Below are 25,303 nucleotides of genomic sequence, written 5' to 3'. Positions count from 1 at the left end.
CTCCTGTTGGTAGCCCCGCCATATGCGGCAGCGGCAAGGTCGTGGGTTTTTCTCTCGGCCATCATCCTCCTCTACAGGGACAGATAATCTCCCTGCTGACAAATCACCAAATTATATTTTTTGTCCGTCACACTACACTTAGGTGGGGGGACGAATCTCGTCACATCTGGAGGCGTGGCAAACCATCACCCAAGACTGATGGGGTTTGTCCATCATTTAGGTGGGTTTTCGCTTGCCCTTTCTCCTACCCTCACCCTTCAAACCTCTCTTCCGAAGATCGGGATGCTCTCCCTCAGAGCAGAGGTACAGAAACTTCTATACCTAAGAGCGGGGGAACCTGTTCCCCTCCTGGAGCAAGGGAGGGGCTAGTACTGCTGTTATTTCACAGTGCTCAACCAGGCTGGCCTGCGCACTATCTTTAATCTTTCCGAGAGAAATTCAAGCTGATCACGCCCTGCCAAATAAAGTCCTTTCTTTGGAAGGGCGATTGGCTCAGTGTGGTGGTCTTCCAGGATGCGTAAATGACATTCTGACTGGAGCCCGCATATGAAATATCTGTGTTTCTCTGTGGCAGAAGAACATTTCAGTTTCGGGTACTCCTTTTGGTCTCGGCTCAGCGAAACGCACGGGAAACTCTGGCTGTAAGGTATATCCCTAAGCCGTCCACGCGCACGGCTGTGGTGATACCAGTTCTGTTGAGGGGTCGAAAGAAGGTGGTCACGTACCACAGACCTTCCAATACCGGCTCTGCTGAGGAGCCTCCACTAGAGGCTAATTCTGGGGAAGCCCCTGACGTATCGAGAAAACACCCTTGATCTGCCAGTATCGGCTCTGCCAAGGTTCCTTGTTTCAAGGCTAGGATTGCACGCAAGGCCCCTGACTTCCCTGGGGAGACTATTGCTTCACTTGCTCCTGTGACGTAGTTCGCCCCTGGTGTGTGATAATGACGACCCAACCTTTGTGGGCCACAGCAGCCATTTTGAATACCTCCCTTAGAGCAAGGTTTTACATTAACAAGCAGGGCATCACAGACTCTCCTCTCCTTGTGGATTTTGTTATACAAATTTGGGCTGGACCATCCAGTATATGGTTTGGCTCCAGGCTCCACACATCCCGGGTCACCTCAATGTGACCACAGATTCATTCAGTCGCCAGTCGGCATCGGTTACGAATGAGATGAACAGCAATATCATCTCCAACTTTTCCAGCAATGGGGCACGCTAGAGGTGGCCCTTCTCTATGCAACTTGTGGGTCACATACATGAAAGCTTATGCTTTCCCCTCAATGCTGCCTGTCTATTGGTCGCTCTGTAAGCACATCGAACCGTTGCCAAAGCAGCTATGTGGGCTTTCCCACCAGCTTTTGGTAAGCATTACTGCTTAGACCTGGGCTCCAGAGCCAATGCTCAATTTGGCCAGGCTATTCTTAAAACCTTTTTCAGTAGGGAGGTTCCATCCACCCATATTTCCTGTGAGGAGTGATTGGTAATCTCCCAAAAGTATGGAGGAAAGGGGACGGGACGTAGGAGTATAACAAAGTTACTCACCGTAGTGACTACCTTACTCCTAGTCCATAGTCCCCTTTCCACCATACGCCTGCCCGCCGTCCCCTCAAATAAGTATCCTCTATTATTGTTTAAATGGTCTCAGACCTAGCGATAGGACAGGACTGAAGAGCGATGCATGGGGCGGAGGTAAGGAGGGCGGGGTTCTGGCCGCGTGCGGTATCCCGTGTAAAAAGAGGAGGACACATTTTCAATGTAATGCTTTTTTACAAAAGTGCTCCGGTCCCGTCCCACAGGACGGAATGTCGCAAAGGTATGGAGGAAAGGGGACTATGGACTAGGAGTAAGGTAGTCACTACAGTGAATAACTTTGTTATTTCTGTTGGTGGAAATATTTGTCAATTATGAGGAAGTATAATTGGTGGGTAAGGTCTGTAGATCTAATACATCCACATACTTAAACCTATCTCTAGAAAATCACATAACAAAAATGTTGTGGAAAACTCCAGGCAATGTGAAAACAGGTTGCTACCTCTTTTAAGGGGACTTGTACTGCTCCGTTGCACTATACGGAGTAATTCACTATCCCAATGGACACCAAATCTGTAAAAAAAGAATAAGCTGATTCAGAGTTGTTGGAGCTGGGGAAGACACATGCTGAGGAACATGCACATTTGTGAACTGCACCCCTCTGTCGCAGAATATAGTCCTGCACTGCCTTCCAGTGTGGAAGCAGAGCTGGAGGAAACATTTAATAAGCCACAAATCACCTATTAGACGAATAATGATTTAATTCACTAAGCCCAGGGTGTTTCGCACCACAGTGCTTACTCATTGTGACTCTTGTGCCAATAGCAACTGAGCATGTATCCGTTTATTTATTTTGGATTTATTTATTGAAAATGAAAAGTGCTTCGCCAAGAAGCACTGTGCAAAGGACAATTAGTGGCTGGAGTAATCCCATTTCTAGGTGCTTTATAACCTACACCATCGCTTGATGGGGAAGGAGCAGAAAACAATGAATGAGAACAGCACAAGACAGACTTTAAAAACATCTTCAGGAATTGCCGTTATTTACAGGTATATATAGAAGTGCAATCCACTGATGACCGTTTTGGGATCATGTTAGGGTTGGGAACGGTGGGTATTATGCCGACCCAAAAGACTTTGGGGCTCTCTTCTGGGAGGCAAGATGGTTCTTAATTGTGGTCTTGAAGCCAGTGACTGTTGGAATGCCCTTAATTTCAGGATGCATTTGTTTGCAGTGATAGGATTCCAGGAGGGTGAAGGCGCAAGAGCAGGAGATGACACAGGGCAGACTGGGGACTGTTTGTTTGAGGAGTGCTTTGGAGCGGAAATGGCGAGGGGTGAGTTATCAACATGTGTCCGGTTGCTGGCCTATGAATGGATTAAACAAACAGAAGAAGGAAATTTGAATAGGAAGCAATTTTGCATGATAGCCACTTCACCAATCCAGGTGGGATGTTGGATCATTAGGGTTTGTAGAGTGTGTGAGTGGCAAAGTTCAGTGCTTTGTTGAGAGGGGTGAGGGAGTAGCGAGAGATCTGATAATAAAAAAATAGAATTCAGTTACTTGATTGAATTTCTTCCACTATATTATATGGAATATAAACGCAGGTTGTATAGAAACACATATGTATTGATTAAAAAATGAATATATCCTGCGGATCCGTTTTTGTGTGTTTCTAAATTTAAAAGGTTTGAGATCACGTAGCAACAATAGCAAATAGATTTACTAAATAGATGCTTGTGGTGGTAATATAGAACTGTGCAATTAATATGCTGCCGTTAATCCCTTAAATGCCAAGGGAAAGGTATCTTGTCCTTGGGATTACCTCCCTGTTGCCAAGGACGAGATACCTCGTCCTTGGCACTTAAAGGTTAATGAAACAGAAAATGTTAGAAGGCATTGCATGGCGAAATACCAAAATCACCAAAAAAGGCTTTGGCACTGGGGGGAGGTGGGTAACCTATGACATTTAAAAGGAGTATGGCATAAAAAGGAACTTGGCATAATGGGTATTCACCAAAGCCGACATGGAAAAGAGGCGCCCACAAATCTATTATAGATTACATTTTCGCATCTGAAGTGATGGCAAAAGAAATGATATTCTTCAAAGTCACAAAGACTAAGCAAAGTGACCACAATGTAGTCTTCATGGAGTGGAAGAAGAAAAATTCCAACAACGCAAACAAAGGAACCAACAAATTGCTGTTGAACCAGGGCACAACAGATTGCGATTAAGAAATAATGACATTACAACAGTAACAGAAATTATGAGACCAAAATATGAGAAAAACCAAATAGATTCGATAGAATACCATCTTTTGTTTGAAATCTGCAAAACAAAAAAGAAGAATACTCGAAACAAACCTAACTACCGAAAGCACAAGTTCGATCCTCAAGTTGCATTAAAAAGAAGAGAACTCACACAGGACATAAGAATGTATGCATCAAAAGAATCTAACTTTAAGTGTGCGATAAGGAAAGGGGAAAATAGATTCAACAACTGGTGCAAAGCGTATAGAGCGACGTTCGAACAGAGAGACGCAGAGCTAATTCTGACTGCGTTAAATCAAAGAAACTCGAGGCTTCTGGACAATAATAAATGAATCAACAAATCCAGAAAATGCAGTTTTAACGAACATGGTAAATGAAAAAGAGTGGGAGAGACACTATACTCAACTATTCAAAAAAGTCAAAATCAACCAGCCCGTATTTACAAACAAGCCATCCGTGGGAGCTCAGCATTGATCGAGATGATATTCGATCATGCATCCAAAAAAGTAGCTCCTCTAGAGCGGCCATACCAGACGGCCTTTCGAACACCGACTTAAAAACCAATATCGAGGAATGGACATTTTTCTGCAATATCCTATTTCACAATATAATCAAAGAAGGTCAAATTCCATCAACCTGGAAATCTGGTATTATAGTACCGATATTTAAGAAGGGTATTCGCATTGATCCGGCTAACTATCGGCCAATAGCCCTTCTGGATGTGCTGGGGAAAGTCTTTGCAAGCTTGATGCTTGCTCAATTAACGAAATGGATTAGACAACAGAAGATCTTTGATGAGCAACAATCCGGCTTTATAAAAGGAGTAGGCTGCAGCCTAAGCCTCTTGATATTAAACCTGTTGAAAATAGATGCCATCAGAACAGGTCAAAATATTTACATAGTGTTCATCGATATGGCAAATGCATTCAATGGTGTACATCGTGAAACGCTATGGACAAAACTTAAGGAAAGAGGTTGTGCTGCTAGCCTAATTCAAGCAATCAAAGAGTTGTACTCAGACACTTGCATAAAAGTTTGACTGGATCATTTCCTCCATTGATGAATGGCATTCATATAAACCATATTCTATACGCAGATGATATGGTAATCCTAGATCTCACCCCCATTGGCCTCCAAAGAAAATTGACTGCACTAAAAACCTATACTGAAGAACTAGGGTTGGAGATCAATGTGGCAAAATCTGAAATTTTAGTGCTTGAAAATAAACGAGGCAGACCACCAGGTAAAAATAAGTCAAGGTGGGCCCTTGGAACAAAGAACCTGAATAAAGTTTGCTGTACGCGATATTTAGGAACAGTGGTTAACTCCAGTATAAATGATGAACCAGTGAAGAAAAAACTCCTAAGCAACTGTAAACATTTAGCATAACAAGGAATAATTCTTCAAAATTCTAAAAAAAATTGGAAAATTCTCTTACGTTCCAATAAGAAAATTTTAGCAAAGTAAGGTGACTCCTATACTAACATATGGAGCTGAGAATATGTTTGAGTGTGACACAAAGATCTGGGCAAGATGTGAGGGTTCCTTTTGGAAGCAAATCCTACAAGTCCCTCAAAGTTGTCCAACTGCATACATATTATATGAAGTGGGGGTCTCTACATTAAATGCTAGAGTGATTTGGAACAAGCTAGCATTATTTAGAAAGACCAACAAAGAAGCAAAGCTACCACCCTTTGATATGCTAATCGAGCGGAAATCACGAAGGAGAACAGCATTGTCGGAATGGATGCAACAATGCAAAGACATCCTAAAGCAGTTGGACACAGATGAAACAACACTGTGGAATAACCCAAACACAGTAAAGAAAAATTTGCTGGAACTCGATTGGATTAAAACTGGAGACCAGAGATCAAACCACCAATGAATGAAAAATTCACCATTCGAGACCAAGAGACGCACAACTCTTGCTAATTATATGATCATCGCGCCATGTAAGCGCCTGAGAAGACTCTTCCTGAAATTTTGTCTAAATATTTTCGAAACAAAAGAAATTCTAAGGGACAGCTGATTGATTCAGCCTGGAAATACAAACTGCAGGTTCTGTTTAACCGAGGAGGAAAACTTTAAACATCTAGTCCTTTTCTGTAACAATCTAAGGGACCACCGTGAGAAATTCCTAAGGAAAGAGCGGGAAAAATATCTGACTTATAATGCATATGATTGGTGGAGGCAAATGCATAATAGCGAGTGCAAATCACTCTCGCTGGCATTAATGAGGTTCCTGGATGATTACAAAAGATGATGGAGTTGACGCCAGCTGTCGAGGAATGAAAGAAATCTTTTCCTTTTTGAAACAATGGTGAAATAATAGTGTGTGCTGGTCCTTGTGTTAGTCTTTTTTTTTCCTTCATTTCTTTTTTTTTTCTTTCTCTCTTCTTCTCTTTTTGCTACGCTAAGTATATTGCTAAATGTATTTTAGTTTAAGGATAAGATTTTATTGTGATTAGTTAGATTTTTTAGATTTCAAAATATAAACTGTGAAAAAAAATAAAAAATAATGGGTTCTCTCTAAGAACCTTGTGTGGTTAGCAAAGCGCAGAAAGCTTCCAAGCTATTCCTTTTTGATTCCAAGTCTGCTCTTTAGGTTATCCTGGCAGATTTATTGCAGAGTTGGGAGGCAAATGCAGCACATGTGTATCTGTATTTCCATTGTTCGATGCAGCCACACCCAAAGGAATGCAGATTCACTCACTGACAGTCTTACCAATTTAGACAGGCGCTACTTCAGGGACGGGATCACTGAATAAGCATGACCTACAGTTTTTTTTTTGTGGTTGGAAGGAAGGGGGTCAGGGCAGACCTTTTGGGCTGAGCACAAGCACTTCATGTTTCATTTTAACGGCAAACATCTCTTTTAAAAAAATCGTCTGTACAGAAGTAGAGCATAAATACAGTGCATCCAAAACACTCGTAGCATGCAAATCCCTTCCTTCTTTAGGTCTTATGCATTTCCCATTTCATGGGTTACATCTGACCAGGCTCAAAATGTTCACTTGCCAATGGAATTAATAGTTGGCACTTGATGAGTACAAAATGGTGTGCTATGTGCACGTATATAATTGATGGGCCGAGTGACATGTTATGGCTTGCTAGTAGCTTGCCACTTGAAATCTTAAACCAGTTGGGACATTGTGGGGACACCAATGGATCCACGTTTTGATAGCTTCACAAGTATCTGCTTTATCGAAACTCAATTACCTTTGTGCATGGGTGGTAACTACTAAATTTTACTTTGGGGAGCCGGAAGACAGCTTTTGATTATAGCATTGCATCCCAATGATACCCCAGAAGCTCACTGTCTATAGAGCTCTGGTTCTCTCTAGGCTGGACACCACTGCAACCTCTTTCTAAATCTGCCTGCTTCTACTCTTGCGCCCCCTCGCAACTCATCCAGAACAGGATTGCAAGACTTGTCCTTGGCCTCAAGCCGAGGGATCGTATCTCTCCAGCACTGAAATCTCTGCATTGTCTCCCAGTGGCTGCAAGGATTAAGGTCAAGGCCCTCTGCATTGTCCACAAGGCCTTCTGGGACCTGGGTCCTCAATACCTCCAACTCTCTATTCGTAAATACCTTCCTACTCGAGATCTTCGCTCTTCCAACTTCCTCAGGGACAGTCGCTTCTCCAAGCAACGAGTAGGTGGTAGATCTCTTTCTTTGGCTGGGGCCTCCCTCTGGAACAGCCTCCCTGCCTCTCTGAAACTCGAGGAGAACCATCTCCGGGTTCCGGAAGCACCTCAAGACCTTCCTCTTTGCATCGGCCTTCTCTCTTCCTCTCTCATGCGGATTTCCTGTCTGATACTGTACTGGTTACCTGGCTACCCTCTGATTTCGGGCCCAGGTCCCTACCTTCTCAGTTGCACACCCGCACTGCTTCCCGGCAACCCTTGCACTTGGGTCTGTATCTGTAACCCTACAGTCCCCCTACCTGCACTTTTGGACACCTGCTGTCTGCACTTCTTGTTATTGTTTTGATCCCATATACAGCACTGTTCTCTCCCCTTCCCCTGGCACTTCACCCCTCCCCCAAGCACTTCACCCCTCCCCCCAGCACTTGCGCGACCTCAGTGTCACTTGGCCTAGTAAGATCGTTGTTTCAGTCCTCCCTTTGTTCCCCATTCCTTGCTTCGTCGTGCCTTGAAACACTTGTATATAGACGCGTTACAAATGTCATATCATACCAATGATGACACAGGGTATATTGCATGAGCGGGTTTCACAATAAGCCATATCTCAATACGTGCTGCACACAAATGAAACCTTCGAAGGGATTGTGTCCTCCGACGTATTCCTCATCTTAGATATCTCCTTCCAGCTCTGCTGGCCTCAGAAAAATGTTTCTCTAGAGGGCGCTGCGCGTCGACGTCCTCCGAGTCGATGTCCCTCGACAGCCGCCGTATCGACGTCGACGTCATCCTGCCTATAAAGGCCGCGCGCCGCGTCCGTTGCTCAGTTCCGTTTTGTAGCCCACAATAATACTTTCTGGACTAACTAATCACCCTGAAGGAGCGTAAGCTGCAACAACAAGGGAAGTAGAACTGCTGGGATGGATGGGAGGGTCGATGAGGAATACGTCGGAGGAACATCCCGTCGAAAGAACGTTACAAGGTAAGAAGTAACTTGTTCTTCGAAGGGATTGTGTCCTCCGACGTATTCCTCATCTTAGATAGGCTCCCATAGCAGTATTCTATTATCGGAGGAGGGAGTACTGACTTCACGCTGTCTTCTATTGATGAATAGAATGCAGTACAGCCCTTCCAAACCTAGTCTCTTGACTGGAGGAGGAATCCAGATTGTAAAAACGGGTAAAGGTATGGACAGACGACCATGTAGCGGCCGCACATATGTCTTTAACCGGCACGCCTCTTTTGAGGGCCGATGAAGCTGCAATATCTCTGGTCGAATGAGCCCTAAGGTTTTGAGGGGGCTCTTTCCCTACCAGTTTATAACATTCCAGAATGGCTAGAATGATCCATCTGGAAATGGTCTGCTTAGTTATTGGTAACCCCAGCTTGTGACCTGTGTAACCTACAAAACATGTCTGGATGGAGAACCTGACCTCCCTTCTGTGAGAGTAGGTTCTCTCTGAGTGGAAGTCGAATTGGAGATGAGGAATACGTCGGAGGAACATCCCGTCGAAAGAACGTTACAAGGTAAGAAGTAACTTGTTCTTCTAGAGCCATTTCCCTACATGTACAGGAGTGTAGAGTAGTTCAAGGTATCTATTGATCCTGGCATATCACATCTGATTGAATGCTAGTAGATCATAACGAGGTGTTTAGGTTTCAGATCACTAGTGCCATTTCTAGGTCTGGTGAAGCAGGTGGTTGCAGCGAGTGCTAATGACTCTTCCCCATTGGAACCAGTAGGGAGCAGTTTTTTTTGACTTCACGTCAGCATATCACTGTTAGGAGTGCTTACAATAAAAGAGGGGGCAGTTTAGTGCCTTATTTGCACCGATGCAACTCCACCCCCATCATGTATCTATGCGTTATGTTTGGTTGCCAATTCTCACTTTAAAGCACATCTTGGAGGATGGAGAGAACTGGAGAGGTCTAATAACAGAGAGAGGAAAATATGCGAGTTGGAAGAATGAATGGATGAAGGAACTGTGTGGTAGGAGATGGAGGATGTGCTATACGACCTGGGGAAAAAACGAAGGAGAAAATAAAAAGAGAAAGATGGAAGATTAGAAATTATTGGTCAAGAAATTAGTTTTGTGAATTAAAGATAGGAAAAGATCTGTGGAAAGACAGGGTTGCACAGAAAGACGCTGATGGAAAGTGGGTAATGTTCTGAGGAGAATTCGAACCTGGAACACAATTTGCAATTGTAAAAGGAGCAAAAAGGAGATTGAGAAAAAGAAAGCTGAAAGATACTGAAACTTGCAATGGGAGAAAGAAGAATAATGCATAGTTTCAAAAAGTTGCCATCTAAATCCACGAAAGAGGAAGAACGCAGAAGAATGAGATAACGAGGGAGAAAGAAACAAAGTGTTAAGGGGTAATTGAGAATAAGAAGGAAGACAGGTTTTAAAGACGGATTGAGAAACTGAGAAACAAGCTACCGACGGGGGACAAAAGGAAACCAGGGCCGTTGGAATGTAAGGTGTAACAAATTATACAAAAAGTGTATTCATGGATGGTTGAAAAATTAAGAACAGAGGAGGGCACGTAAGTGATATTATCACTTTTTTATGCAGTGCGTCATGACAAAGTCTTTCCATATTACCCAATCTATTGATACTCCATTCATCGACCTCAGAACACTGAAGGGCTATGTTGTCCCTGTTGAGATACCAACCTGCGTCCTACCAGCAAAATAAAGATGCCTCATGTGAGTGCTTAAGTCTAAGAGCTATCTTACTGGCTAGGGAAGAGGAAGCTATGTGAATTGGGGAGGCAGGCAGTGAGACGGAAAGAATGAGAGGGAAGAAAGAATTATAAGGGAGGATGGAGGGGTAGAGAAAGAACACTGCTCGGTGTTTGAGAGAGGGTGCACTCTATTCTGAAGACAGGCCTACCATCGCCAAACATCCATATCCAGTAATTCCCCGCTGGACCCCCTTGATTTAGAGCTGCCATTCCTCAACAGGTCGGCTGTTATAGAAGGCATCCAGCACCTTTGGATTTTTCATGGCGCATGGGTGTTGGGTGTGTGGGTTTGTAAAAGAGAGAGAGATGATGGAGCGAGTGAGAGAATTCTCAGTGTGGTGCCTTCAGGAGTTCTGTGATGGGCGTTCCCCATTTATTTATTTATAAAAAATCACAGGGAAAGCAATTCATTTTGGCACAAAGACGCTTACAGAATGCACCCTTGATAACCGAGGAGGACATGGGTCCTTTATAATGCGGTGAGAGAATGTGATTTGAAGACCAGATGTTGCAGAGGAAGGTGGAAACACAAACCAGGGACAAGGAAGGGGCAGAATGACTGGAATGGGATGGTGGAGAAAATGCTGAATTAAGGATGGAGGGGTGATGGAAAAGTGCTGTAGGGTTCTCCATGAAGGGTAGGGAGAGAGGAAAACCGGGTGATGGAGTTGCGTAGAGTGCTTCAAAACAGGCTCTTCAGAAAGGAGAGCTTTCAGGTTGGATTTAAATAGTGGTAGAGTTGGAGTAGTACTGAGAGGGAGAGGAAGAGCATTCCAGAATAGGGTAGCGAGGAAAGAGAGCAGAAACGAGAGGGAGCTGTGGCGGGTCAGAAGGAGGACATGGACTTAGTGGTGCTATTAATATTCAGTATTTAATTCAAATAAAAAGGATAAGGCCTACCTTTCTCTATCACTGTGGTTGTGCCCTGCCTATTTTATTAACTATGGTGATCATCAGTTAGTCAGGATTGTCCAAACCAAGAGGTCTGCTGTCCAAAAACTACCCTCACTGACCCTACCACTATACAAAAACTAACGTAGGTCAGGAGGATGACTCCCTTCTCCTGAAGGCACTTCTAATACAAGCATTTCTGTAGGTGATTCAGAAATAGTCTCTTGAAAATAATGCCACTCTCCTGGGGGTACTTCTAGTACCAGTCTTTCAATATCTGGCTTGTGAATAGTCTCTTATAACTGTTTATATTAAACGCTTTAATTCTCTAACTGGATTACTTTGGTTTCTCCCCTCCTTGTTTCTTATCTGTGATTCTTAATGTGTGCTTTTATAGCTCCTTGGTATACTTAATGCAATGTGCGATTCAGTTACCAATTTCTCTATGCTCTTTTCCACATCCTGCTTCCTCTTGAAACTTTTTTTTGGCTTTGTACAGGATGTCGAGTTATCTTCCCACTTTCCTTCTGGAACTTAACAATTCAACAGTATGATGTTTTACCCACTTATTATACTTGGGTTCCCTTTTCCTCCAATTCAACTCTATTTCAGTTTTTTACTGGCACGAGTTGCCTGGTTGCAATAATGATTGTTTGTGGTCTTCACCGGCCCCGTTCTCCCTGTTACATTCCTGGTTGTAAGAGAATGTCAATGGGATCCTCCTTCCTTGCACACACTAGTTCTCTCTCTCTCTCTCTCTCTCTCTCTCTCTCTCTCTCTTTCTCTCTTTCTCTCTTTCTCTCTCTCTTTCTCTCTTTCTCTCTTTCTCTCTTTCTCTCTTTCTCTCTTTCTCTCTTTCTCTCTTTCTCTCTTTCTCTCTTTCTCTCTCTCTATCTCTTTCTCTCTTTTTCTCTCTCTCTCTCTGTGTACAGGTCTCTCTCTTGGTCTCTGGTTCGTGTCACGCAGCTCTGGACTTTTCCTAGCTGACTTGAGTGTGATGTTCTCTCTCTCCGTCTGAGGATTTATTATTGTAGATTCTTCATCCCAGTCTTGGTACCTTATGGAATCTGGTGTTCTATGTGTAAAGGTGTGCATAACTAAAAAAGTGTAGGGAAGTAACTATGGTGAAGTGAATGAAGCATCATTTTTGCATAATCCACCCTTCTGAGCCTCCAAACTTCTCCCTTACTACTAACCCTTTTATCCAAATATTACACCTGTGAAAAGGTTCTATGTCCATCTTAACTTACAAACACTGATGTGCGAGCCAGGCTCCTCTATCAGTCTTATATGTACATTCTCAACTACTTATCTGCCCATCTGATGTTTCTACTCTGTTTCCGATCAGCCACAAGTTATTTCTTGAGCTTGTCTTCATTTTTAGTTTTGCCTATTAGGTTGCATCAAAGCGACACCTATAATCCGAAACTATTGCATTAGACCACAGCTAGGGAGAAATGGAATATGAGGGAGAAAATGCTTGTAGCTGTCCATTGGTTATTTACCCACCCATTGACTGCCTATGGCCATTCCCACCCACTTCCTGTTTTCTGTGAGTTAATGAATTGGAGCTGTGAACGTGCTACTACTGGTGCAATAAAAATGTCTTAACCAGATCTGCCTTCCGGCCCTTGATTTCTTTGAAGCAGTATGTGTTTACTTTGCTGAAGTCCTGTTAAAAACAAGCACTGGCAAATACAACAGTTTATGCTTGTGAATAAGTATTAGACGTTTACCAGGCACTGATATTACATGCCCAGGTACTCGCCCCATTTTGTAGCTGTTACCATCGATGGTCCGTTAATACCACTATGGTAGTGCCTGACAAATGTATTTCCCACACCTGCACAAAAGCCAAAACCTTTGGCATTGCCAATGTTTATTATTTTTCCATACTTCTAAATGGTATGTTATCCATTTCAGTGTTTCCTGCTGTCTCAAGCATATTACAGACATGGAAAAAGTCAAAGTATATGTTCGTTTTATGACTGCTGCATACATGTTTTCCAATAAGTTCTATGAAACACTCAAAGGCACACACGTGCTGTCATCCAAGCTTTCCTGGTTGCTCCACCTGTATGAAGGTGTAGGGCAACTGTGCCGAGCGTGGAAGTTGCTGCTGATGTTCTGCACACGAAGATTTGCACTATTTTCCCATTTTACTGGAGGCCGAATGTATTGTGTTTTCTGTATGGCCACCGCTTAGCAGTTACATGTAACCCGCTCAGTTATGAAACCATTTCTCTCAGGGGTGAAGGTCTCCTGTGTGACATTGGCTACGTACCATATACGGGAACACAAATGGGAACACATCCAGTCCTTTTTAATCAAATATTTTGTCATACCTGCGCACTATGAATTTTCTGCTGAATTAAATTTACAATATTTATCATCACTGTAGTGGTGTACAGCTGTCTATCTTCTCATTCGTCTTTTTCATACTGTGAGTGTTATCGCGCTATAATTGTCTGTCGCGGATATAAATGGTAACAGTTAACTCACACACTATGTTAGGAAGCAAGTTTAGTGAGGAAGGGAGGGTGTTCATATTTCTGTTTTGCTACCCGATAACCAACACGTGTTTTTTTGTTGTTTGTTTTACCTTGTGTTTAGGCATTTTTACGAATGTGCAATCTGCCAGTCCAGGTGGTGTGCAGAGCCAATGCAGAATACATGTCCCCATCTGGTAAGAGTTTGTGTATATTCTATACCTGTGTAAAAATAGAGCCCCATACTGCCGTGCATGTAAGGGTGTTCTCCATGCTTATTTGCTTGCTCCCTTCTTGCAATATTAACCTTGAAGACATGACAAATGAAGTCGCCATTATTTCTTCCGGCCTCTTCCGGCGCAGCACCAGTATCATGCTAAACAAATGTGTTTAGACATCACTCAGTCATGACTCCAACTTTCTCTCGTTGTGAACTTCCTTTGTACATTCACACTGTTTATTAAAACCATAAAAACATTCTAACACAGCGAAGAAGCCCTTGTGCAAATACAGAAATGTCTTCCGTGATGAGGTTAGAAAAGAAAGTTGCAAATATTAAAAACAGCAAGTTACCGTATGTTCTCCTAAATTTAATATATAGTCTCCGTTACTCCAAACGTGTGGGAGATAGTCGCCTCTACGAATGGGACAGGCGCATGCTGCAGAGCTGAAAAGCCTTTATTTAAAAAGAAAACATTGGGCCTCATTACGACCCGTGCGGAATGGGTTAACGGGTTCCGCTAATGGATGCGGACCCATTAACACCATTCCGCACGATTACGAGGTCCCCTCGCGGGACCAGGTAAGGACGCCTGGTAAAGCCAGGCGTCGTTACCGGTTCCCGCGACGGGACCAGGGAGCTAACAACGGGCCGGTAGTAATTGGCCCGTTGTTAGCTCCCTCTCCCATTCCCATTGAGCCCTATAGGGGCTCAATGGGAATGGGGAAGGTCCGGGCCCGGGTTCCCTGAGGGAGGAATTACTGGGCCCTCCGAACTCGGAATGGCCCGGTAATTCCCCATTCAGGGAACCCGGTAAAGGAGCCCGGTTTGGCGGCAGCCATGGAGCTAATTGCTCCATGGCTACCGCCAAACTCGTAATGAGGCCCATTGTCTGGTTGCGGTGTGCTTGCCTCCACGTCCAGTGCTTTACCTCCCTTGTCCGTGCTTCAGTCCCCAACCACTGGTAATTTAATCCAATGCAATTTTTTATGGGGTATGGTGGGTGGGCCATCTGGTGAAAAGGCAATGGACTAGGACAAAGGTTTGCAACATGCAGCTCTTCAGATATTTTGGATTATGACTCCCATGATTCCTCACCATTGACTATGCTGACTAGGTCTGGTGGGAGTTCCAATCCAAAATATCTGGAGAGCTGAAGGTGGCAGATCCTGGGACTATTTATTTCTGGGGTATTTATAATGTGCCTATTCAGCAAATTGTGCAGTACTCACTACGGTGAGTAGCTTGTCTTTACTCCTACAACCTGCCCTTTTTCTTATGAGAGATTTCTGAAGACTCTCATAACTAGGCAGATGGTAGAGGTTCATAGAAATGAGAACATGTCAAAGACTCTTAGCCAAAAATGTTGCGTAGTACAGCCTGCCCAAGATGGTTGTCTGCCTTGGAGCTAGTGTCCATGGAGTAATGTTAGGATAGCCCACGTAGCAGCCTTATATGTTTTTCAGGCGGACGTGTCACTAAAAGCCCACAGAGGTTGCCTTTGCCCACACCAGATGGGCGGGTAGACCCTTTGGAGGCTACTATCTACTGCTACTAAATGTGGATATAGTATGCAGTGGACTGGATTTATTTGCTCCCTTGGTATCTGGTCTAGAGCAGTTGTAAATTACAAAACGATGAGTGGACAATCTGATCTCTCTGGTCCTATTTTGAGTGAAAAACATTGTTTTCACCATGTTGCTCCAGTTTTAAAAACATCTCAGAAATTCTTGTTTTGATACCTTTTTTTTGCACGAACTAAAAATATTATGCTGCAATGCAAAGTGTATTAGATTTTCTTTTCTCAAATTCTTTTATTACACATTTTTAGGTTATAGAAGCAAACTTCACAACTCAACCCCTCTCCCCCACCATCTCCTGCCCCCATGAGGTCTTGGTGGCCGGAGCGCCCTGTCTTCCCCCTTATGTATCCGGTACATGAATAATATCCAGGAGTTTGAGTCTTTGTGGACTAAAACAGAGTATATAATCATTTAGCAGATAATTAAGAATCGGACCACAGCAAATCCAATCATGGCCATTTGGGGTTACAATGTGTTTCCATTTTTGAGTGAATCAAAGCCAAGCAGCCAACAGAATATAAATCAATAGCTTCAACCTTGATTGGTCATAGGGTTCCCCTTTCGGGTCAATCAAACTTAGAAGGCATTTGCTTAACCTGGTGAATTGCTGGGACTCAAAAATCTTGTTTATTTGGCTCATAATTAAATTCCAGAATTGTCAACTTCCTATAAAACATGTCTCCAATCATCCCTATCTTAGCATTCCCTCCAACGCCACTGTAGCGTATGGGGAAACATTAGATGAAGCTTGGCCGGAGTGTAATGCCTTTAGACCATCATTTTATACCACATCTCAGGGAGTTGTATTGTTCTGGTTAGTTTAGGTATTTTCCCCCACAACCATTCCTACCTTGATCTAGGTATTTCTTTCCCATTGCATTTTCCCATTCACCCATGTAAGTCCATTTTATCACTGTCTTAATCTCTGTAAGTATTTGATATAGCGAGGATATCAGTTGTTTAGATCCGGTATGGGATAACAAAAATCACTCAAATCAGGCAAATGCATGAGAGGCAGGCTGCCTGCCTATTTTCCTGCCCCTCGACCTAATGCCTGAGCTGCAAATAGTGTAATCGTTCACCTTCTTCAATTTGGAACGACTGTTTGAAATCTTCATAGGATTTATTCTCCAAAGCCTGCAACATCCTGCTTTTTTTTTTAAAGATGGTGGTTCCTTGCCTGGTGAAAATTGAGGATTCCTAAATAATGGGGTAAATGGTGAGTGGTGAGAGGAGATTCCATATTTCTGTAAAAACGATTCTCATGTGGTCTCGACTAGTTTTGTAATCTGACTCAGTAACATATTATGCGGTCTGTCTGAGGTAGGTAGCCATAGGATGTAATTCAAGGTTTTCCCCACCACAGCTCATCGTCAGCCAATGTTTATCGAGATTCCCGAGAACCATTCTCTAATCCACCTTGTAATAAACTATAAAGTCTGGGAGTGCCATTCCATCCCACAATCTGGGTGCTATTAAAATCTTATATGTTACCCTCGCTCTTTCATTTTTCTGTGTAAATTATTATTTTTTTAACTTTCGTTTTATTATTTTATAGCGGTAAGCAGAAGAACAAAATAAACATTGGAAACATATAGCTTTCGGAAAGGTATCTGGTTTCGGATGACATTAGTGCTTCGTTTCAACAACTTTAACAGAATAATCAAACTGAGGTCTGAAAAAGGAACAGTGGGGGGAGGAAGGAGGGGAGACATAGGGAGCATAGGTTTACATAATAAGCTGTGTTGGGAACTAGTCTTTCTTGCTGCTTTGCCTTGGGGTAGGCGGGGAGAGCCATATTCTAGAGCCGGGAGTGTTTGCTGATCGGGAGGCAAGAGGAGGTTGGTGCTGGGCTCCGGTCCGGTCAACGGAAGTGTCTCTGCTTTGTCGGCGTCAAGTGATCAGGTAATTCCCTCTAACCAGCGCAGAGTTGGGGGCTGTCTTGCCACACCCGGGAATTGCTGCATGTAGTCCAGGAAAGGGGCCCATGTTTGGTAGAATTTGCTTCTGTTGTCGAAGCGTATGGCTGTGATTTTTTCGGCTGCCACTATCTCCCAGCATTTGGTCCACCACATTGGGATAGATGGGCCCTCGAGGTGTTTCCAGAGTCTGGCGATCGATATTTTTGCCTCTGTTAGCAGATGCAGGCAGAGGTCGGCTAGGCGGCTGGACAAGGGGAATCGACCCTCGCCTGTAGATCCCAACAGGACTACCCCTGGGTCCCACGGAATCGAAAGGCCTGTAATTAATTTGATTTGGTCGAGGACGCTCCTCCAGAATTGGGCTGCTTTGGGACAGGTCCATAACAGATGGTATAATGTGCCTCTGTTTCCGCATCCTCTCCAGCAGTTCGGTGGGACGGAGGGGTTGCACTTGTTGAGGATTTCTGGGGTACGGTATCCTCTATAACAACCTTGAAGGCCCCTTCTTTATTGGTTTCGCATTTGGAGCTTTTGTGGATGCGGGACCAGATATGGCCCCACTCTGCTGGATGGATCTCTCTTCCCATGTCCTTCTCCCAATTTATCATATAAGGGTCCTTCTTGTTCGGGTCCGTTCTCTCCAGTAGTTTGTATAGGGTAGCTACTTTCCCTTTGGGGGGGGTTGTCGTGAGAGTGCTCTCCAGGGCTGATAGCTCTCTGCTTCGCCTAACACCGTCACTTGATAGCCAGTGCCTGAGCTGGGCGTACCTTAACCTTTCTGTTTCCGGGACCTGGAATTTAGTCTTGCAGGCTTCAAAGGTCAGTGGAGTGCCATTTTCGAAGAAGTCCGCAATGACACACAATCCGCCTGTTTTCCACTTGTCAAAGCTGTTTGGGGAGACGCCGGGAGAGAAATCCGGGTTGTCCCAGATAGGGGTGAGAAGGCCTATCGTGGTTCTGTGGTTCCATTGGCGGGCTGCTTTCTTCCAGCTTGATACTGTATTTGTGGTCGCCGTCAGCGGTTCTACACCGTTGGTGTGGTCGGGGCTTCTCCTGTGTGGTAAGCTTTCTATTGGCGACTGGCACCAGTTGTCTTCTAGGTTTAGCTAGCGGGGCCGGGGGTCCTGCAGTTTCCATGTGAAGGCGTGAGAGAGCTGGGCTGCGAGGCAGTATCTACTGATGTCCGGGACCCCTAGACCACCCGCTGCAGTGCTTCGAAGCATGATGAGCCTTGGTATTTGCGGCTTTTTCCCTTCCCAGACATACTTTAGAAGGTCTGCCTGTAGCTTTTGGATGGCATTTTTTGGAATCGTGACTGGAAGGGCCAGACAATGGTATAGTAGTCTTGGGATTAAGTTCATTTTCACTGCGGTAATCCGTCCAAACTACAAGATTTCCTGCTTTTGCCATCTGGTTAAGTCTTTTCTGAATTCTGCGAGAAGTGGGCGGAAGTTTATTCTGTAGATCCTTTCGGTTTTAGCTGGCATTAGGACTCCCAGGTTGGCGAGATGTTGCTTAACCCATGGGATCGGGTATTTGGCTGTTAAGTGGGCCTTGCGTTTCTCTTGCATGTTGTGGCCCATTACTGCGGATTTTGAGAAATTAACCTGGAAACCCGCTGCTTCTTTGAACTTTTGTAACTCTTGCCATATTGCTGGCATGGACTCCTCCGGATGAGAGGCTGTTAAGAGTACGTTGTCTGCGTAGAGGGCGACTTTGTAGGATTCTCTGCCGACGGAGAGACAGTGGATCGCTAGGTTAGCTCTTTTTCTATCTGCGAAGGGTTCCATAGAGAGCGCGAATACGAGGGGATATAGGGGGCAGCGTTGCCTGGTGCCTCTTGTGATAGTGATCCTCTCAGACTTGATCCCGTTCACTCTGAGATGTGTGGAGGGGTGCTGGTAGTTGGCCAGGACCCATTTAGTGAAGTTTGGGCCGAACTTGTAGTGTCTTAATGTTTCCTTGATGTAGCCCCAGTCCAGCCTATCAAAGGCTTTGTGTGCGTCGAGTGACATGACGATCCGCTCCGACCACATCCGGTTGGCCGACTCAATTGTATTGATTGTGCGCCTGATGTTATCGTGTGTGCTGCGGCCAGGGATAAAGCCGGTTTGGTCGGGGTGGATTATACTTGGGAGAGTCGGTGCCAGCCTGTTCGCCAGGATCTTCGCGAACAGTTTTGCATCGTTGTTTAGCAGAGTGACAGGTCTGTATGAGGTGCATTGGGTCCAGTCTTTCCCCGGCTTTGGAATGGCGGCGTCCGGGCTCGGGCCGTATTCTTCTGGGCTCGGATCGTGTCGCCTACTTCCTCCGCTGTGATTGGACGCTCCAGCGATTCAAGTTGAGGCTGTGGCGATGGACATTGGGCAGGAGTCAGGAAGTTCCGCTGCGCCTGCTTGGATGTGGGGGGTCCAGACATGGTTTCTCTATGGTGTTGTGGCATAAGTTCAAGGATTTCCAGCTTTTTTTAGTAGATTTTGCCGCTCGAGTCTGCCAGGCCTTGGATGTTATTTCGTGAGTGGACTTTTTTCAACTTGTACAACAGGAGGCTGTTCGCCTTGTTGCCGTTTAGGTAGTAGAATTGTTTTGTAGAACCCAGGGCCTTGGCTGAGCGGTCCCCCAAGTGCATCTCTAGTTCGGATTTCGCTCTCTTGAGTGCTCGACTGGTGGCTTTTGTTTGGCGCTTTTTAAAAGTATCCTCCAAAACCTTGACCTTTTCCTCCAGCTTGTCTTGCTGCAATTGATTGAGTCTCTTGAGCCTCGCTGAGCAGTTGATCGCAACGCTGCGAATCACCGGTTTCATGGCATCCCATAGGACAGCCCCTGAGGTGTCGGGGGACGAGTTCTCTGCGAAGTAGTTCGTGAGAGCTTCAGCAATTTCCGCTCTACATGCGGGGTCCGCCAGGGCATGGTCCTGCATCTTCCAGGACCATTTCGGCGGCTCCGGCATCCCCAGAGTTCGTAGGCGCATCATCACTGGAGCATGGTCCGAGATGGTTCTCAGGCCGATTCGGATGTCTTCTATGCATGGGAAAGAGATCGCTGGAGCCAGGAGCAAGTCGATTCGTGAATGACCTCTATGGACATGAGAAAAGAATGAATAGTCCCTTTCCTTCTTGTTAAACAGCCTCCAGGCATCCACGGGGCCGGTTTCCCCCAGGAACTCTGCCATGGCCAGGGCTTTGATGTAGTCCTCCCTAGAGGGGGGGTAGAGTTTTGTCCAGGTCGGGATCAGGTGTTAGATTGAAGTCGCCGCCGATCAAAAGCAGGCCCTCGGAGAACGCCGCTATAGTTGGAATCAGGTTATGGAGAAATCGGTCTTGGGCGCTATTCGGGCAGCATATCGCCGCAAGGGTGATGGGAAGGTCGACTAGGAAGCCTTTCAGTAGTAGGTAACATCCTTCAGGGTCTCTCTTGATCGTAATCTGGGTCAATGGCAGGTCGCGGCTAAGAAGTATGGCAACCCCTCTCTTTTTCTGGCCAGCGGAGGCAAAATAGCGTCTTGGGTAGCGGAGGAAGGCTATTCGATTTTCGTCGGCAGCTAATAGGTGGGTTTCCTGTAGGCAGACGATGTCCGCTGATACTTGGGAGAGTTTTCATTCCACCGATTTCCTCTTGCCCGGGGCGTTTAGGCCTTGCACATACCAGATCAACATGGTGATTTCCCTATCTGGAGCAGCCATCTGGGCTAGGTGTAGTTGCTAGAAAGGGTGGCTCCCCTGGCGGTGTTTGTTCCTCACAGTTTAGTTTGGGTTTTTGAGGTCTCCCATCACCACGTCTCAAACCGCCCACTTTAAACAAAAACTTGGTCTTCCGATCCACCCTTCGACCAACGGGGCCTAAGGCCGGGCCAACGCAACCCGCTAGATTGGAGGCCGTGATGCCTCATGCAGTTCCAGAATAGCGGGATGAATACCGTGTGGTGCGATTGAGATCCTTTGAGTTGAAGTTCCTGTGTCTGTAGTTCTCGGGGGATTGGTCTTCCGGGGTCTTTGAGAAGCCCAACAGCTTGTCCCTACCGGTTGTTTGATTTCTTGTTCCTGGGGGCGGACCCACGCACTCTGCGGCGCCTCTCGACTCAGGACCATGTACTAAGTGATGTACGGGGCTATGCGCCGCTCCGCCGGGGCCCCTACCACCAGGCTCAGGATTCATGAAGTTTTCTGCTTCTTTAGGGGACGAGATCAGCCGCGGTTTGCCTTCCCAGGTGAAGGACAGCGCCGTGGGGAAGCTCCATCGGTACGTTATTTTCTTCTCTCTGAGCCATTCTTCCAGTGGTTTTAGGGCCTTCCGTTTTGCTAACGTTGTTGCTGGCAGGTCCTGTTAAAGGGATATAGCAGCATTTCTGAAGTTGATCTGGGTCGTGCTTCTCGCCTCCTGCATGATCTCCTCTTTAACTCGGAAGAAGTGCACTCAGGGCAAGAACGTCTGGAGGAGTGGAGGAGTTTAGTCTCGCCAGGGTCCTATGGACCCTGTCCAGCTCCAGGGGAGCCTCATCTGGCAGGGTTATGATGAAGCAGAACAGGTCTTTTACATATTGCTCCAGTTCACCGTCAGAGACCGAGGTTGGGACCACCCTCAGGCGGATGTTGTTGCGCCTTGACCTGTTCTCCTCGACCTCCTGTTTGGCTTCGAGGGCTTCACATTTGGCTTCCAGGGCCACAATCCTGTCCGCCCCCGCCCCAATTTCAAAGTTTTGCTTGAAGATGGTAGTTTCTATTTCCTCAATTCTAGTCTCGGCTTCCCCCACTCTCCTATCCAGGGCTGAGATTTTGCTCTTGACTTCATCAGTCCCCCTCTGGAATTCTTTGGTAAGCGCTGTGAGAAGGTCCTTTAGGTCTGCTTTGGTGACCGTTTGAGCCGCCGGATCCGGGACCGTCTCTGAGGGGAACCTGCTGTTGCTCCTTCGTGACGCTCCCCTTTTTTGGGTTTCTCCACCATTGGTGTGGTTAGCAAGGCTGCAATATCTGTTTGCTTTGTCGACTTGGGGTTCCTAGACATCCTGATGAGGGCGGTGGACTTGGTTTGGTGTGGTTCTCTGGGGGGCCCGCTACCGGCCGCCGCGCCACTGTGAGTCAGCTGCCGGGGACTCTTACTTGTGGCCTCGCTTCGCGCCGTTAGCTTCCCGGCCTCCCCGCAGGTGTGGACCGGAGCGTTCGCCAGGGAGGTGCTGCCTTCGAGAGTTCTAGGCTGATCGCCCAACGAGTGGTGAGGTTGGGGGGAGCTCCTGCGGGTGCTTTGCTTTGCTGGGGATTGACGTTTGTTAGTCACCAGTCCATGGGCCGCTGTGCTTCGGAAGCTGATGGGGGCTTCTGTTGGGCTCTGCCACGGGGGCAGGGCCCCGCTGTTGGTGCTTTTTTGGGGAGCAGCTTTGCTTGAAAGTGTCGAATGGTTCACCCCCGCCCAGTAAGGTCCTCAGGAGCCCCGGGGGTCAGCTGCGAACCCGCGGCTGTGAGCTGGTCTCTCGCTCCTCTGAACAGGTGGCTTTCGACTGGCTATCAGGCCCCAGCGCGGCATGTGCCGCCTTACCTTCTGGCGCACAGGTTGTATAGAAGCGGGGCGAAGGTGGGGTGAATTGCTGGCTGAAGTGCCCACCAGAGGGGGGGAGCGTGCTTGACTTGGTGGAGGGTCGCGGGGAGCCCGTTCTGGTGGGCTCACAGGATGGGATGTGTAGGCTCCCCCGCAACGGTGATCGCCCCAGATGCGGCAGGCCCAGTAGCAGATCCAGGGGGGCTCTGGCACGGGATCCCAGATAGTCTTCCGTTGGTGCGCTGGGGACTCCTGCGAGGCACAGGCCAGCGGGGGCAGCGGCGTAGATGGAGCCCCGCTCGCTCACTCCCTACCGCAGGGCCGCCAGGATCGTGCCCCAATGCCTCAGGATGATGGGGATTCGGAGTCCCAGCCCGCCCGCCTGGCAGGAGAAGCAGATTTCAGCAGAGGGTTGTCGGGCCGCGAGGATTCCCCCGCCCAGCCGGGCGTCACCCTCCTGTTTCTGGATGGCGGGCGGGTGACTCCGGGCCTCCAGCGGAGCGTCCAGGCCCCAAGGGCGGAAGTCGGTGATGTTCGAAGGGGAGATGGGGAAACCCAGCTCACCCGTCCACTGCTGGTGACACCGCGGGGGCACTGTGTAGCTTGCCTTCTTGGCGGGAACCGCTCTGTTGCCTTTTCTCTTTGGGAGGGGAGGTCCCCCCGTCGGCGGGCCGCCCCGGTGTCCGGATCCGGCCCCGGCGGCTTGGTGCGAAGGTGCTCGCGCCGGGATTGGCGCAGTTGTCAGGCCGCCAGCAGGGATCAGCCCGGCTCCCGGCGGTCGGCCCGGGCCCCCCACGGGTCCTCAGCCCATGACCTCCTGGCCTCAGTAGTTGGCGGCTCGGCGAATTGCCGGAGCAGCGCCAGCCGCCATGTTGATGGTAGGATTTGGCCGCTTCCCGCGTCGTGGGGGAACTTTCAAATTACGGGCACCTCTTTGTTTCGGGACACGAACTTTGGAGATCTTGTGCCTGCATGCTTCCTGACACGGTTCCTCTGCTTGGTGGAACGCGGAACGCACTATTACTGGGGTGTTTGTGGCGGTTGCGTGGCAGCGGCCGGGAGCTCTTACAGAGCCTGTCCGTCCGCCATGGCTCTTAGCCATGCCCCCTTACGTGTACATTTTGAAACCATGTAATTCAAATCTCTGAAGAGGGCTCTAGATATTGAATATTGGAAGGGCATGGAAATAGTAGAGAACCCTCGGTAGGACCACCATTGTAACAGCTGCAATTCTACCCATCCACAATATCGAGAGAGGTCTCCATCTAGTAATGTCCCCCTTAACGTTCTGTAACAGAGGTGGAAAGTTAGCCAAGTATAAATCTTCAATTTTTTTGTAAGCGTAACCTCCAAGTGCTTAATACCCTCTGTCGACCACCAAAATAATGAAGCACGCTGTGCAAGTTTCAATATAGGTTCTATCAATGAAAGATTGAGAATCTGTGATTTATCTCCATTAATCTTAAGACCCGTCACCTCCCTAAAAATTCCAAGTTCACCTTGCACGTGTTAAGGGAAGTGAAGGGGTCAGTTAAAGTTGGCAACAGATCCACAAACACTGATGCCTTGTGTTCCTTCCCACCAAAAGGAATCCCATCAATGTCCCTCTCCAATCTAAGCCTTGACAAAAAGGGCTCTAAATGGTTTCCGGTCATTGCATCGACAACCAAAGCATCTAATGCCATACCATCTAAAAACAAAAACATCTAAAACTCAAAGCATCTAATGCATTTTTTTACATGGTAAAGGGTTTAGTTAAAAATGGGGTTTAAAGGTTAAAAAAAAGGGGTCATGAGGGGACCCCCCATTAAAAAAAAAATGAATTAGATGCTTTTTTTTTAGATGGTTTGGCATTAGATGCTTTGGCTGTCGATGGAATGACTATAAACCCTCTAAATAAATCACAAAAAGGACAGAGGGGAGAAGAAAACCCTGTTTTGTACCGGGGTCGTGGCTGCATGGCTACGGAATAGGAGGTGATTCCGAGGTGCTCCTGCTGATCCTCCAATGATCCTGATGATTAAAAATGCTCCGAGTCAGCTGTGAGATGCAAATCTGGAACTACAGAATCATGAATATATGTAGCATATTATGTTCATAATTCTGGTGAGAATTGAAGCACGAGTAGTAAACCGCAAGCTGGAGAAGTTTACAGAATCCTATTGGTGGAACAAACAAGATGGTGACTGTCGGGGAACAAAGGAAATAGCCGCGGGACAGCTACAACGAAGGGAGAAGAGCTGCGCTCCAGCCAAACCGGGGCAGACCCCGACTGGCGAATAATGAGGGATCGGACGCAGAGGAAGGTAAACAGCAGCTGTGCATAAGGCTATCGAGCACAAGAACCCCTGCAGTAGCAGAGAGGAAGGCTGGCTAAAGGCTACAAAGATAGCAATGAACATGCAGGAGGTCCGGGAGATCAAGACAAGCGCACCAGAGTGTCGAACAATGTGGAAGAGTGACAGAAGG

The 25,303-nt window shown here is 46.6% G+C and overlaps 1 protein-coding gene across 5 annotated transcripts in view; it reads left to right on the top strand.

The window, feature by feature from the left end:
- Positions 1 to 25,303, top strand: part of MTX2 (metaxin 2) — a 969,974-nt gene that overhangs the window by 495,835 nt on the left and 448,836 nt on the right. For all 5 annotated transcript variants that reach the window (XM_069616118.1, XM_069616119.1, XM_069616120.1 and 2 more), the window contains one exon: positions 13,705 to 13,777. In XM_069616118.1, the coding sequence (XP_069472219.1) occupies positions 13,705 to 13,777 (73 nt within the window). The remainder of the gene's footprint in view (positions 1 to 13,704; positions 13,778 to 25,303) is intronic.

This window comes from Ambystoma mexicanum, chromosome 9 (assembly GCF_040938575.1).
Source record: "Ambystoma mexicanum isolate Mex_15411 chromosome 9, UKY_AmexF1_1, whole genome shotgun sequence".
NCBI classification, from domain to species: Eukaryota; Metazoa; Chordata; class Amphibia; order Caudata; family Ambystomatidae; genus Ambystoma; species Ambystoma mexicanum.
Note: the sequence above shows the minus strand (reverse complement) of the source record. Positions and strands in the feature narration are given on the sequence as shown.